This window comes from Hylaeus volcanicus, chromosome 5, assembly GCF_026283585.1.
Source record: "Hylaeus volcanicus isolate JK05 chromosome 5, UHH_iyHylVolc1.0_haploid, whole genome shotgun sequence".
Classification (NCBI taxonomy): domain Eukaryota; kingdom Metazoa; phylum Arthropoda; class Insecta; order Hymenoptera; family Colletidae; genus Hylaeus; species Hylaeus volcanicus.
In genome coordinates, this window is record NC_071980.1 from 4,611,452 (window position 1) to 4,624,754 (window position 13,303).

Genomic DNA, 13,303 nt, shown 5'->3' on the forward strand with positions numbered 1-13,303 from the left:
TATTTCTTAACTTTCTTATTTCTTTATACGCCTGTTGGGATCCACTGGCTCCTCTATAGCTCGGGTACCTCGGAATCGCTAATCCCGTACCGTAGCATGCTACAACCCCTGAGAGCGAAGATGGTGAAGATCGTAAATTTGCTCTACTTTCATGGAACCCTCTTCGCGTAATCAAGTTTCATTCCTACGAAACAAACCAATAAAAATTGGCTACAATTCGGAGGAATACAAAAGTTACGGCCAAGTTCTAATAGATCTCCGATTGCAAGGAGAGAATCCTAACCAATCGAACTCTATCCATTTCTCAAGAGTTACAAAAATGATGTTGGATCCACGTTTTTATCCTTTCCTTTTCATCCAACCAGAATCCGACCTTTGCCAGACGCTAATTTATGCCGAATATATTTCACAGTCTTGTGAACCACCTTCGGAATCGTGGAATGACAAATTTCACCAATAAAATTCCTCGCGCGTACACGCGTCATTTACACCGAATTGATTGGACGACTCCTCTGGAGCGGAGACCCGTGTTCGCCAATGAAAATTATAAACTTTCCACGCGGCGTAAACATTTTCTAACCTTTGTAGCGGGTCGGCGATTCATAAACTTCCGCGGAGTACATTTTCCCGTGGCCTGTCTCCGAGTAAATATCGAGATAACCATCTATGTTTAATGAGACATCCGTTCGACGCGATTTCCCTGCGATGGAACAAACAGCGCGTGCGGAAAAGCGACGATGCAATTTTCGTGGTGCTCGACCGTATAGAAATTATATTTTATAAGATTCAAAGCTATACATTAATCTTATTTTTACAACAATGACGTTATCGAAAGCTCCCAGCTTTAATAGATCTTAATACGAGTATGGAAAATTTCCTTTGTGCCTAAAAAGGTTGAGATGGCTGACAAAAGTTTACGTTTAAAGTTACATGGCGTATAAAAGTATATTTTATATTATACGTTATACAGTTAAAACATATGATAATAAAATTGTCGTAAATTAAATTAATCCATTGAACCGTACCATTATCCGAACGTTGACATCGCGAAACGCTGAAAGACAGCGTATTAATCTTCCTCGCGATGGCGTTAGACTGTCCATCGAGAGACGCAGCGAGACGTGGAAGATGGTGCAGCGTTTCATTACGTCGAGCACTCTGTAAAAGTACGCTCGATTAAAAATCGCGTCGTGCCGGCTGCGCCTTTGTCGAGCGCCGATCGAACGATCCGCGAATGTATTTCAATTACAACCATCCGCCGTTCCCTCGTCGACTCTCGTTTGAAACGATACAAATGGTACAATCTCGCTATCACAGTTGAATGGAATAAACCAGGAGAAGGTTACGTCGTTCCAAGTGGGAGGCGCCCGATCAGCGACCAATAGAAAGAGCCGCCACCCACGAAGCTATAAAAATTAATTTATCACATGGATCGCCACCTACGCCATTGCTCCGTTCGCGGGCTCCCGATTCCGCAGCATCCCGCCAGATGGCGCCGGCTATCGGGTCTCTTTGATCATAGTACAAATTAAAATTTTGTCCCAGCCGTGCCAAAAATCGGCACCTCGATCGTGTTCTTAAAAAGTTAGACTATAACTTATCATTCATAAAATGATTATAAAAGGCATCGAGCAATGTAGGCAACATTGCTCGATGGTATTTCCACTTGCAATCGTTTCAATTTTACTTACAGGAAAACCTAAAATGGTGCACTGTAATTTCATTCGATATTAAATCGATGGAGTTTACACTATGTATATCTGTTTCTACGTGCTGCACATTTGAAAACTGACGGGTATCTTAATTCAGTGTTTGCACGTGTTTGTATCGTAGAGGACACCACTGTACAGGTTTCACAAAATGTCGGTAAATTATCCTACAAGATTTTAGCATCAGATTTGAATTACCGACTGAATCTTTTTACCAACATGTATATTTATCGACTGAAGGTAACATCTTCAATGACCTACATTTTTGGTTAGTTTCATGTTAACTGTATCATATATAAATTATCCTATGAGATGTTACCATCAAATTTGAATTACCAACTGAATCTTTTTACCAACATGCAAATTTATCGACTGAAGGTGACATCTTCGATGACCTAAATTTTTGGTTAGTTTCATGTTAGCTATACAATATGTTTAATTTCATTCCAATCTCTGGCATCAAATGTAGATTGTAGATAATTTATGATCGTGTTCATACATGAATCTGTAAGAGTACTATGCGATCTCTATTGCTCAATGTTCCATTAGGTGGCATATAAATGCCATGGTAGATTCGTCGTACTTCTGTACCACCCAAATGCCAGATATGGCCACACTGAGACTATACCTCGTCTGTGGTTATTGCAACCGTGCACAACTTCAGGATGGTATCCTGTCGGTCGAAGAAATGGCGGATTGTTTTTACATGGAGGAGTTGTAAAAATCTGAGCGCGAGACATGTGGGTGTTGTGACGATTCACGAGCAAGTAGCCAATTAAAGATTTTCTTTCGCCATGAGCGACCACTTTTGGGAACCCTTAGCTGACATGTACATCGGGGAACAGTCAGAGTTCTCTGACCGTGATAATTATATTTATTGTCTTTGCAGCAGAGTATTTGTTCGGTAAATACACCCCTAAAGCATGCATTCCTTATTTTTTCAAAATCGCGTTGTCGCTATGAAATTTCGTGCTCGTATTAATTTTATTGTCTCTTAAAAAATAAAAAAATCATTACGTTTATCGATCAGTAGTGTGGCACATGACCTAACCTTGACACCCACTCGAATAACCGGGGTCACAACATATTTTTTTTAATAAAAAAATATATTTTTTCACTTTTTGGGTTTATGAAAAGCGTATTAGAAGTATGCCAACGTCGTTTGTATTCATTCCTGTTTAGAAATTGATTCCTAAAACAATTAACGATTGATGAGTCAGTTTCTTTATTCTTTCGACCACTTTCACGAAATATCAAAAACAAACAATGCGTACCACGTGATAACTAACATAAACAAGGAAATAGAATACTGGGCCTTGTATTTGTAAAATATAAAATATAAAAATGTATCTTCATTAGAAATGAATACATAAAAATTATCTTTTATTTCTAGAAGCCCAGAAGTTTACACTAGCTTTGTTTTGGAGGATGCAAGCGAAGGTGAAGATGTTGAGGGTGATTGTGTTGGAGAAATGTTAGACCTTCACAAAAGGTCTACCACAGAAGCACAATCCATTGAAAAGCATGATGTAAGATTGTATTTCATTTTCTATTTTATTTTTTTTACTAAAGTACTCGATTAATTCCAGCTAATCTGATATCACAGTATTATATTAGATATTTATTTGAACAAGCGCATATTTTTTCACCCTTAAAATTAGGAAGAACCAGTGAGCTGTTACTGCAGTGCATCACACACAGACAACAATTATTCCACAGATGAACATGACTCTGTTCGTGACTCAGCACATCGACCTGCTACGCATTCCCTAACACAAAAACTGGGTCTGCACCAATCCGATTCAGGTGCAGACCTATCTGAATATCATGACCAACATGAAGCCAAAAGTATACAAAACCTTTTGGCATCATATGGAAAGACTTTCCAAACTACAGAGACTGAACTGGAAGATGGATTTGAGAAAGTGAATGTACTTCCACAAAATCAAGAAAACAAGCGCTCAGATTATGGATTTGAAACAGTAGACATTCACTCATCGGATCACCATCTTGCAGAAAATATCAAAGTTTTAAGTATTAATCCATCCTGTTGTAATGAAAAGAAATTTCATGTAGACAGTCCACCGTTTATTTTGGGAGACAAAGATTCCGAGATACAAAGCACTTCAAAAAATGTTACAGCCAATACTACACAAACTTATCACGAAGATGACGCGTATACGTATGCTCATAATTCGCAAGTTTCCCCATATATTATGTATTCTGAAATTAAAAGTGTAATGGACATTGCATGGGAGAAATATTGGTCTTTAAACGGCGAACAGTTAATTTGGACATCTTGGATTGCAAAATATGCAGATTACATCAACCCAGAATATTTTCAACATAATGCTCCCTTATTAGGAGACGAGAGATTGGAAGTAAAGGAAAGTATAGAGAAATTCTCGGAACAAAATACATGTTTTCCCAGTCAAGCGCACAGAAATTGTGAACTTGGTCGCTCAAATTTTGAAGGAATATTTAGTAAAAGTAATAATATAAACGATAACGAAATGAAAACGAAAGATAGTTATAGCGTTAATTTTTCATTCGACGATATGAACAAGCAAGAAATCAATGACAAAGATGCAGAGGAAAATAGGAGGAAGATAACACATCTTGAAGCTTCTCCTGAAACTGGAGATGGATGGAATCAACTGAGTCCTTTTAGCCTAGAAGAAAGCTACAACCAACATTCTAATGCAGAAGATGAAAGACTTTTAACAAGATGTGATTCCATGAATGAATCGATAGCCAAAACATACGCAACGTCCGATTCCATGACAAATGTTACAAAAATGACTCTTACTAGTTCCAGTTGTGACTCCATTTCTATGCATTCATCTAGTCTCATCAGTTCTGTAACTAGTTCCATTGAAAGCAATATAACAAGCACTAGTTCTGATCAAGACAATGAATACACAACAGAAGATAATGATAGGTATTGGCAGCATTTATGGAAGGAAAATTTCCAATTACAGTACCAAAAGCACTATGAATTGTTTGTAGATACTTACAAAAGGGGACGGCCTGCGGTCGACGTTATAAGTTGCGAAAAACGTAATAACCAAGAAAAAAATGGTGAAAGTATAGACCAAGATTTTGCACAAAGAGAAACAGATACATTTAATCAATTTAATATTTCCGAAAATAAAAACTCATCGAACAAGAATTCTTTCTTTAAGAGGGAAAAGACTAGAAAGAAACGATTAATTATGGATTCGGTTGGAATGCTTATACACAACTTAACAATGACAGAAGACAATGTATCTAAGGAAGACAACGGAAAAGCTAACGAAAATGAACATTCAACGGAGACTAAACACAACGATCAAACTTCGGTTATACGAAATGAAAATAGTGCAATTAATTCTAGTAACAGTAATAACAATTATAGTATTCAACGAAAATATTCTAGTGGGGGAGATGGTGATAAGCCCAATGAAGATAAACCTGTAACATTGAAACGAAGGTATATTATTATTTACCACTAACGTATTAAAATAATTAAATAATTATTAACAATTTGTATGTACACTTTTTTTCAGCCATGAGGCAGACTGTGATGAAACAGGAGAGGGCCTGGAAATAGTGGAAAAAGCATTTTTGTTAATGGGGTACACTTTCAATAAAGACCACAAGAAATCAAAATTGCAAGGAGAAGTAGTATACAGGAAAAGAAACATTAGATTACAAAATAGACAATTAAAAATGAAATTCTGCAGACCCAAACCATCAAACAAACATATCTACTTCGATGATAATGGAGTGGAAATTACTAACACTATAGACAAGGTAAATTAGATATTACTTAATGTCGAATGTGAAAATATTGAACGATGAATGATTCGTTTATTCTATTTTTTAAAGGTAAAACATTATCTGTCGTATTGTCCAGCTGTATCCTCAACAGAAACAGATTTGCAACCCTCTGAAAAAGGTTCCTACAATGCACAATTTACATCAAGTTCTGATGAAGAGTGCGATCCTAGTCTTAAGACAAAACTGCAAACGAAACGACTCGTATTTAGTAAACCAAGCACAAGTTCAGTAGAATCGGGTGCAGATAAAAGGCAAATTGATGATGCAAGTGATTCATGGAATATTTCGGATAAACAAGACGATGTTTTTAAAAGTATTGAAGACACCAATATACACTTTGACCAAGATGATAGCAATTCCACAAAATGTGTATCGGAAAATCTTCCTATAAAAGATGAGAAAGTTGATGCTACAATTACCGATATGGATGTAGATGAAAAATATGATCACGAGATACAAAATACGAAGTTGTCTGACGAGGATAGTGTAAAAAAGATACAAAAGAAAAAACGGAGGAAGCAATCTAAAAGAAATATAAACCTCCCGGTAGAAATTGACAGTGACAAGACGTTGCTTAAGTATTGGTTTAAGAGGTATCGATTATTCAGCAAGTTTGATGAAGGCATTAAACTGGATCGTGGTATGTTCTTTATGTAGAGGATTAAAACTAAAATATTTTTAAAGTGATTTATTATATTTATACCTATATTATATATATAATACAACACTTTCCAGAGAGCTGGTTTTCCGTAACACCAGAAAAGATTGCCGAGCACATAGCACAAAGATGCAAATGCGATGTCATAATCGATGCATTCTGTGGTGCAGGAGGAAACGCTATTCAATTTGCTTTTACGTGTGAAAGAGGTATTCGTTATTTATTGTTCGAATAAGATTTAACTCTGATTTGCTTGCACGTAAATAGTTTGTGGATAAAATAAATTCGTATTTTTGTTCTATAGTACTGGCGATAGATATAGATCCGGCTAAAATCGAGCTTGCTCGAAACAACGCACGGGTTTATGGCGTTGAGGACAGAATAGAATTCGTTGTTGGAGATTTTATTCAACTCGCGCCAAAGTTAAGTGCAGACGTTGTATTTCTAAGTCCTCCATGGGGAGGACCTGACTATGCCAAGGATGAAATTTTTGATCTCAGTAAAATTATGGAACCCATTGGCGGAACGAATATATTTAAAATAGCAAAGGGGATCACAAATCACGTGGCCTACTTTCTACCTAGAAATATAGATACTATTCAGGTAATTTTAGAATACAAAAAATTCAATTTTCAAATTCTATGCGTATATAACATAACATTATTTACCTCATGTTTTTATATCTATTTATATACAAATTACAGCTTGCCATGTTAGCCGAAGTAGGTTATGGTCTAGAAGTGGAGCTAAACTTCCTTGACAAAAGGTTAATAGCTTTAACGGCTTATTATGGTGAACTGCCCAGGGACTGTTAGTTGTGATATGTGTAATTTAAGAGAAAACCCACATCAGCTGCTTGAACAAAAGGAGCTCCTCACATTTCTTTAATCACTAGCTGTAAATAATGACTCGTATCAATTTGCTTAGGCTACTCAGAGAGAAGCAGTATATTTCATTTAAAACACCTCCTTACAAAATGCATATAAAAAGACATCCGTTGTATACTATAATTTACTGATACATCTTTTAATCATTCTACTAAAATTTTTAAGAATAATATGTTTACAACATCGCCAATTACCATTGTCACAAATTTTGCATTTAAGCAAATTGATATAGAAATCTCAATTTGTGAGAACGTATTTGTGAAGTTCAACAGGTAATATATGAACACTTGAAAATTTTAAATTCCTTCTTCCATAGTAATAAGTGTCATTTTAACCTGACGACTAATTCAGTCAAGAAATACTACAGCATTTCTCTTTAGTCAATCATGTAAAATATTATTTTAATCTTATTATGAATCATATGAGATGCCGTAATCTACATTTTACAACGGTTTCCACACTATTACTTTACAATTTTTATGTACACTTCTACTAATTTACTATTAATTATCAATAAATACATTCAAAATATTAAAGATGTTTTAGTATATAACGAATTACTTTCAACATTTTTATAAATTTCGAGACCAAAACACCTCAAATAAATGTTAATCTCTCCAGTTGTAAAATGTTACCTGAAAACAAAATACAACTTCCTTTAAATTAACGTGATCGTAAAATTATTGTTTCGATTATGTAGTTAAACATTTTTAATACATTTTCGTTGTTCTAAAATAACATACAAAATTACTCCCTTTTGCTTCAAATACAACATTTGAATTATTCATATTTTCGTCACGAACACGATATACAATTTCAAAAATAGTATCACAATTAGTGTTTTTCTTCTTAAATTAAAGCATTGGTTCTATTTTTTTTTTCTTAAATCAAAAAAGAACAAGTATCGTCTAAGTAACGCGTGACTAGCATTTCCTTATTTCCTTCCGACGTGTACATTTCTGTTATTTTTAAAATACAGAAATATATTTTGAATAATTCAATTTTTTTATATTTTTACGTATCAACATTAATTGTCGTTGCACCTGATTCCTCGGGTTCTGCGGGTATAGTTATACCACCAGTATCTATACTTTCTTCTTCTTCTCGTGGAATTTTTAGAAAACAATGCATTGTTTCTTCGTCTTCTTGCTCTATCGATGAATTACTCTTAGTTTCATTTTCTCTCGTTGGCAGTGAACCTTCAAGGTGTTTCGATGGTATTTGTATCGTAATTGTTTGCGATGTACCATCCGCAGACGTTGAGGAAGACATTAAGTTTGCTTCTAAAGTATCTCCAACTTTCGAGAAGGCACCCAAACAGCTATAAATCAGTTGTGCTGCCGCGATATTGCCCGGAAAAACTTCAACGTTTTCCCCGTCTAAATGAACCAATCCAGAATCTTCTATTAGCTACTACGTATATGAGAACTTAAATATCGAAAATAGTTGTAAGCATACCTTTCTTTTGCACATTCGATTTAATCAATCCTTTTTCGTGATCCCTCACGTGTTGTACGTAACTTGAATTCTTAACAGTTTTAAAAGGGCACAAGTCACATGTATACAAACCAGACAGTAAAGGATGCCTAGATTTTAAGTGATTTTTGTAACTACTACTTTGTATTGCAGTGTAAGAACAATGCGGGCATTTGTAAGGTCTGAACCCTGAAATAATTACTTTTATTTATAATGTTGTAGATATATACACGCGTTACATTAACTATTTCCTTTAAACAAAACATACCTGTGTGTTGCATAGTGTGACGTCGTAATGTATTGTGATCTCCAGTCTTGTATTCGCACAGTTCGCAACTGAAAGGTTTATCACCGGTATGCTGACGTAAATGCATTTGCAACATCGCTTTTCTAGCGCTAGAATGACCACAAACATTACAAACGTATGGTCGCAACTTTGAATGCACTGCTTGAATATGACTCTTCAAGCATTTAGAATTTGCATAAATCTTTCCACACATATCACATTTTTTTGAAGTGTACCAACGTGTTACTTCCAATGTTTTGCGATCCAAATGCATCACTCTGTGATTACGCAATTGACTGGCTTGTTTGAAACATTTACCGCATTGAGTACATTCATACTCTCGTGTTTCACTATGCACTCGCATATGAGTCAAAAGTTTTACCATTGTTGCACTTTTATACGCTTTACATATTGTACAAGTAAGCATACCTATGTCTAAAAAAAAAACTTTTAGTTTGCATAGAATACGTCTTAATTTCCCTTTGTGCAAACACTGGTATAAAATACTAACCAATTTGATGTTTTTTCCATAAATGTATGCTACATTGTTTCCATTTGGTAAACTTCAAATCACGGCAAACGGTACATTTAAACGTTGTTCCACTTAGCGATTCTACATGGCAAAGCCCATGTTGTTGCATGGCTTCTTCTGTAGAGAATTTGTAGGGACATCCTCGGTATGAACACCTTAGAAAATATAACGTTTATTTAATGAATAAAGGACATTATACTCTAAACAGCTTAATAATAATTTACTCACTTTACGTTTCTTTCTATTAATTCTACCATTTTTTTATTGAGCATATATTCAGAACTTAAAGGCTTCTGAATTTTAGCTTGTCGTTCAATATCATTATTTTCAAGACTCTTGCTCATGTTTTCATTCAATAAACCAGAACCTTTTGAAACATCTGTCATATTTTCTTTACCACCTTTATTAAATCCTGTGTCTGTCAACTGATGATCCTAAAACAAGCATTATCTATAGAATATTTTCCTACATAAAATTTAATTTTTTGTAGCAAAAGAAATGTATCTTAAATAATTACATTTATCATATGTTCTTTACAATCTTCTAGGGAAGGAAAGCAATTAGAACATTCGCCACACATATATAGCAACTTTACTTCATCTGTATTTTCAGATTCTTCTTTTATCTGTAAAGTGTACATATTAAAATACCATAATAAATGTTGAAAAAATGCAAAAAAAGTAATTTAAAAACTCACTTCAATATCTGCTTTTGGATTCACATGTGTTTTTTGAAAGTGCTGCAGTAATTGTGTTTTATCTTGAGTTGTATAAGTACATATCTTACATTTGAATGCTGTTACTATTTCTACAAAATCATTAGCATTTACATTTGCCTTCTCCACAATAAAATTCTTATCAGTTTGTTCAGTGACAACTTCATATTGTTCTTGAGACTGTACGTCAACATTTGCAATGACTAAATCTTCGTTAGTAATATACCGTGTTTCATAACTATCAACTTCCTTAGACAATAAGACTGTCCTTTCCTGTGGATCATTCTGATCTATAATTTGGCTAAAATCTAATTCTTGTAATTCTCCATTATGAAATGCATACACTCGACCATCTAAGCAAACTATAGAAACTTCTTCATTCTCTGCTTGAGTTTGATCTATAATATTAATTGAATTTTGCTCTTCATTAGCTGACGTAATTTTCAATGCATCCAGTGTTGGCCCTGATATTGTTTGCACTATATAGCTAGTACCATTGATTTCATAACTTAAATATGAAGAGTTTCCAATACTCATTTCTTCATTCATGGCGACAATAATAATCTGTTAACTCATATCGGTAACAATGTTTGAGATTTAAATTAACAACAACATTTTACCTAAAATATAAACACATGAGATTAAATTAAAGTTATAAATGGATAAAAATCAAATATTTATTTCCATTTGTTACATGGATGATAAGCTGACTTGTTAATAATATGAAACAGACATTTCTGTAAAACTATCAAGCACACATATATAGAACATCATATTGCATTCCACACACCTAAATAATTTTCGATACTTATGTCTGTAGGTTACCCATTACCTTTCCGATTTAATTATTTTGTGAAACATACCAAATGTAAGTGTGCTTGTGAAGTTCACGAAATATGAAAATCACTCGAAATCGTATTTTAAAACGGCAGTATTCGTATAAATAAGCGAAGAGGTTATCTTAAGGTCGATCGGTAACATGACTTAAAAATGTAATTTTTTCAATAACATTCGAAGGAAAGCCATTCTATTTTTAACGATATGAAATATTAATTTATATAAGCTGTCATCTTTTTGTAGTCAAGAGCATTCACAACTGTTCAAATTCGAAAATCATATTTCGTGAAAGCAACTCGCGCGTTGCAAGCGTCTGGTTCGAGATTTCAAACGTAGCTTCAATTATCGAATTAAAATATCAAATGTATCATATATAATGAACAAAGAGTTTTTTACTTACGGGCAAAAAATTTAAGTCAAGTTAGGAGCAAGAATACTGAAAAGAAACGACATAAACGTCAAATTTTAACGCGTTATCCATGAGATCCGTGATATTCCACCATCTTGCATCACGTGATACTGAGAAATTTAGTATAATCAAACAGATTTGCGAGGGATACCTAACATTTCGTTTCAATAATAATTGAAAAATTCTTTTATTTGCATTTTATGAGCATTTTATTGCATTTTATAAAATAGAATCATCACGAAAATCTTTTATTTTAAAGGTGACTTGTTTATACGTTGTTGTCAGTGCTGGTCGGTACAGTAAGTCCTTTACATACGCAATTAATTCATTTTAACGTATGTATTATTACCAATAACTTGGCTGTAGGCAATGTCGAGTAATTGTTTCTTAGACCAGGTTTAATTTTCGTGAAAAAAGAGATTGAAGAAAATGAAACTTTTTTTTAATATACGTATAAATTACATACGCACATGCAACATTTGTATAAGAACATAAGTGGGGACACAACTGATTATTAACAAATTTGTGTAACTTGAGGACTCACTATACTAGTAACTGGACACACAGATCTTATAAAATATTGTTTAAACATCTGTACACGAGTTGATGTTTACATAATTGTAATAGTAATTAGCTTTTCATTTTTAGATAATAGAAAATGTTGCACAATTATGAAATAAAGTTAAAACTTACACTTTGCACTATTCCCTCATTGAATATACATTAGGTGTTCTTTCAGCATTTTGTCTAGCAATTTCAGGGAAGAATTGTGAATTATATTTTTGTTTGATACCAGGCTTCAATGGTGCTTCAGGTGTCACTACTGGAATTGGATCTCCTCTTAATTTAGCTAACAATGCTTCGGTTCTTAATTTTTCACTCTGTTCTCTTAATAATCTGTCTGCTCTTAATTTTTGTATATTTACACTTGGTTTTTCAATATTTTGTCTTTCTTTACTTTCATGTTTTTCTTTTTTATGTTTTTTAGATTTTTTATGTTTATGTTTTTTAGAAGATTTACAACTTTTTTTATCAGAGTCACTATCCTCTGAATCGAACTTCATTTTTTTAATAGTATCTGATTTCATTTTTGAAGATTTCTCTGTAGAACCAGCTTCCATAATCTTTAAGTACTTTTTAATATCATGTATTGGATCATCCAATGCCTTCCTTTTTACTTGTACTTCTTTATCTTTTTCTGTGTCTCTTAACCTTTCAGGTAATTCCTCATACCAGTTCTTCTTGCCTGTTGCTTCATTAGTGTCTTGTCCAAGATACGTGAGATAACCAATTTGTTTTTCATACTTTTCTCGTTCGTCTTTCTTTTCTTTCTCATGTTCTGCATTAGGCTTATTATAATCAATTTTTCCTTCTTCAAGATCAGCAAAAAAATTAACATGTTCCCACTTTGAGGTAGATGCAATAATTTCTGTCTTCTGTGTTTGTTCTCGTCCATCGTACTTTGATCTTGCTGTATCTCTTAGGAAATCGATTCTTGCTTCGGTTTCCTAATACAAAATAGTAATTTTAAAAATTGAACACTGCATCTATGATATATGCAAATAACAATAAACTTTTCTTTCATCCTCACTCATACTTACAGCCTTCTGAGCTCTTTCGTGTTTAACTTTTTCTTCTTCTGCAGCTTTTGCTTCATCTCGACGTACACGAGCAATATTCTCTTTGGTACGTACATGCCACCTAAAGGAAACAATTTTTATTATTTGCAATATACAGATTAAAGGAATATCAATTAAACATTTATGAAAAATGCATACCTTTTCTTTGGTAGAATATTCATATTTAATCAAATGTACTTTCAACGCGAGAACAATTTTTACTGCAAGTGATTAGGCTAGATACATAAAATTACGTTTCGTAAAGTGTATCAGTAAATATATTTCCAAAAATTATGCCAGTTACAATAATACATAAATAAATTCATCAACTGCAATTGTATTTCCATGCAATT

General features: G+C 33.8%; 3 protein-coding genes across 4 annotated transcripts; 1 reads left to right on the forward strand and 2 right to left on the reverse strand.

Annotated features, from left to right (window-relative positions):
* Positions 1-2,362: 2,362 nt before the first annotated feature.
* Positions 2,363-7,861, forward strand: LOC128877422 (uncharacterized). Its single transcript, XM_054124720.1, has 8 exons — positions 2,363-2,613; positions 3,103-3,238; positions 3,371-5,181; positions 5,258-5,504; positions 5,580-6,171; positions 6,267-6,398; positions 6,494-6,792; positions 6,894-7,861. Exons 1-8 carry the CDS (start codon positions 2,504-2,506, stop codon positions 7,002-7,004), a joined length of 3,438 nt encoding a protein of 1,145 aa, XP_053980695.1. The 5' UTR covers positions 2,363-2,503; the 3' UTR covers positions 7,005-7,861.
* Positions 7,573-12,145, reverse strand: LOC128877423 (zinc finger protein 84-like). 2 transcript variants are annotated; one of them, XM_054124722.1, is made up of 9 exons: positions 12,025-12,145; positions 10,068-10,705; positions 9,888-9,995; positions 9,599-9,804; positions 9,350-9,525; positions 8,821-9,273; positions 8,535-8,741; positions 8,120-8,455; positions 7,573-7,711 (listed from the first exon to the last, which is right to left on the reverse strand). In XM_054124722.1, exons 2-9 carry the CDS (start codon positions 10,632-10,634, stop codon positions 7,674-7,676), a joined length of 2,091 nt encoding a protein of 696 aa, XP_053980697.1. In that variant the 5' UTR covers positions 10,635-10,705; positions 12,025-12,145; the 3' UTR covers positions 7,573-7,673. The 2 variants fall into 2 exon arrangements, with proteins under 2 accessions (XP_053980697.1, XP_053980696.1); XM_054124721.1 differs by lacking the exon at positions 12,025-12,145 and adding an exon at positions 11,323-11,456.
* On the reverse strand, positions 11,758-13,250 carry LOC128877424 (leukocyte receptor cluster member 1 homolog). Its single transcript, XM_054124723.1, has 3 exons — positions 13,110-13,250; positions 12,933-13,032; positions 11,758-12,839 (listed from the first exon to the last, which is right to left on the reverse strand). The coding sequence occupies exons 1-3, from the start codon at positions 13,130-13,132 to the stop codon at positions 12,033-12,035; spliced, it is 930 nt and encodes a 309-aa protein (XP_053980698.1). The 5' UTR covers positions 13,133-13,250; the 3' UTR covers positions 11,758-12,032.
* Positions 13,251-13,303: the final 53 nt, after the last annotated feature.

Bases quoted from the DNA above. Each gene is read 5' to 3' on its own strand.
- LOC128877424 (XM_054124723.1), bottom strand. From the start codon at position 13,132: ATGAATATTCTACCAAAGAAAAG. The intron at 13,033-13,109 runs GTATGCATTTTT...TGTTTCCTTTAG, and splicing joins AATATTCTACCAAAGAAAAG to GTGGCATGTACGTACCAAAG. The intron at 12,840-12,932 runs GTAAGTATGAGT...ATTTTGTATTAG, and splicing joins ACGAAAGAGCTCAGAAGGCT to GAAACCGAAGCAAGAATCGA.
- LOC128877422 (XM_054124720.1), top strand. From the start codon at position 2,504: ATGAGCGACCACTTTTGGGAACCCTTAGCTGACATGTACATCGGGGAA. The intron at 2,614-3,102 runs GTAAATACACCC...TTTTATTTCTAG, and splicing joins TGCAGCAGAGTATTTGTTCG to AAGCCCAGAAGTTTACACTA. The intron at 6,172-6,266 runs GTATGTTCTTTA...AACACTTTCCAG, and splicing joins AGGCATTAAACTGGATCGTG to AGAGCTGGTTTTCCGTAACA.
- LOC128877423 (XM_054124722.1), bottom strand. From the start codon at position 10,634: ATGAATGAAGAAATGAGTATTGGAAACTCTTCATATTTAAGTTATGAA. The intron at 9,996-10,067 runs GTGAGTTTTTAA...TACACTTTACAG, and splicing joins ATCCAAAAGCAGATATTGAA to ATAAAAGAAGAATCTGAAAA. The intron at 8,742-8,820 runs GTATGTTTTGTT...TAATTATTTCAG, and splicing joins TCACACTATGCAACACACAG to GGTTCAGACCTTACAAATGC.